The 1,739-nt window shown below is 46.0% G+C and overlaps 1 protein-coding gene across 1 annotated transcript in view; it reads right to left on the bottom strand.

Moving 5' to 3' along the window:
- Positions 1–202: 202 nt before the first annotated feature.
- Positions 203–1,739, bottom strand: part of LOC108793418 (protein ABHD14A-like) — a 12,025-nt gene continuing 10,488 nt past the window's right edge. The window contains exon 7 of the mRNA XM_018564367.1: positions 203–408. Coding sequence (XP_018419869.1) covers positions 203–408 — 206 coding nt within the window. The remainder of the gene's footprint in view (positions 409–1,739) is intronic.

Raw genomic sequence — 1,739 nt, 5'->3', positions numbered from 1 at the left:
TCTTAAAGTCAATATTTATTATTATTATATTTATTATTATTATATTTTTTATTATTATTGTTATTATGCAGATACAGAAATTAAAATTTAAAAAAATGTTTGCGCGTGTTAAAAAAAAAAGCAGAGCGATGGGAAATGACGTCTGCTTTCCGATCACATGTATTAAAAATTGGGGAATATATTGATAAATGGCGAGTGAGTTTCATAATTCCTTCGCAGAGGACGCGCCGGGATTGTCTACTTTCAGACATTTATGATTTTGATGGTCCGCAGGCTGAAGTCTGCTAAATGGCTCAAATGGACGAATCTCCTCTGCTGGGCTGTTGCATTCTGACAGCTGGCGCCTGATCACTGACAGCTGCTGATTGGCGGCTGTCATTTTTCGGCTGACAATTTTCAGCCTGGGTCCTGAGAAAAGTCAGTTGGGAATCAACTTCGGTCAAATCAGCAAGTCCGCCCACTGGAAGAATATCGCCTAAATCCTGTCTTTCGGCTGCAAATCGAGCACTGTATGGCCAGCTTAATACACACACATGAAGGCTCCGCCCCCTTACATGCTGTGGCCACACCGGTGATTGACAGCGCCCCCTATATGGAGCCTCACTGTGATACACACAGACGAAGGCTCCGCCCCCTTACACGCTGTGGGTACACCGGTGATTGACAGCGCCCCCTATATGGAACCTCACTGTGATACACACAGACGAAGGCTCCGCCCCCTTAACGCTGTGGGTACACCGGTGATTGACAGCGCCCTTATATAAATTCTCACTGTCATATAGTCAGGTGAAGGCTCCGCCCCCTTACACGCTGTGGGTACACCGGTGATTGACAGCGCCCCCTATATAAATCCTCACTGTCATATAGTCAGGTGAAGGCTCCGCCCCCTTACATGCTGTGGGTACACCAGTGATTGACAGCGCCCCCTATATGGAGCCTCACTGTGATACACACAGACGAAGGCTCCGCCCCCTTACATGCTGTGGGTACACCGGTGATTGACAGCAGTCCTTATATGGAGCCTCACTGTGATATACTTAGATGAAGGCTCCGCCCCTTACATGCTGTGGATACAATGGTGAATTGCAGTCACCTGACCACTTTCTACCAATTATAATAAAAGAATGTAAAGACTTTTTCTATATTATTGTTGTCATGGTTACAATGTATCACCTCTCTGTGTGTATTCCTTTAAGACTCGGCCCAGGTTGGGGATTCTCTTCCACTGTAATGGATAACTGTATCCGTAATCATTACAAGAACCTGTAACATTCGACCCGATCTTTGTATGATCATTATGATGTTTATTACTGGTGTTGGGAGACATACTCCATGCAGCCCTCTGCATTTTTTTTTACATACTGTACATCTGAATGGGTTGCATAACATGATCATGTGATTCCAGAAACCTCGGCAACCCTTTACATAGACGTTGACTTCCTGTTTTCTGGGGTTCTGAGACTCTGCGCTCACCTACACGGCCATAAGTCTGTCTAAAGCCAAAGAAAAATTGGTATGGAGTGGGGGAGCGGGGTTTGGCTGGGGGGTTAGATCCTCTGTCTGGTGATTTCTGCCTTCTGTGCTGGTGATATTCCCCCTCTCCTGGTCCTGGTGACCGTTGTCACTGGGATAGAAAGTAATGGGAATCCCAAAATATGACAGTTGTCACCAGAACAGGAACAGAGGGGAAATCTTCCAACGGGGACACCTCTTCTGGTGACAACTGTCTAGAGACTTCC

The sequence above is a fragment of the Nanorana parkeri genome, unplaced genomic scaffold (assembly GCF_000935625.1).
Source record: "Nanorana parkeri isolate BGI_ZX_2015 unplaced genomic scaffold, ASM93562v1 scaffold748, whole genome shotgun sequence".
In the NCBI taxonomy this organism is placed as follows: domain Eukaryota; kingdom Metazoa; phylum Chordata; class Amphibia; order Anura; family Dicroglossidae; genus Nanorana; species Nanorana parkeri.
The sequence above is the reverse complement of the archived record's forward strand: the minus strand, read 5'-3'. Positions and strand labels throughout refer to the sequence as shown.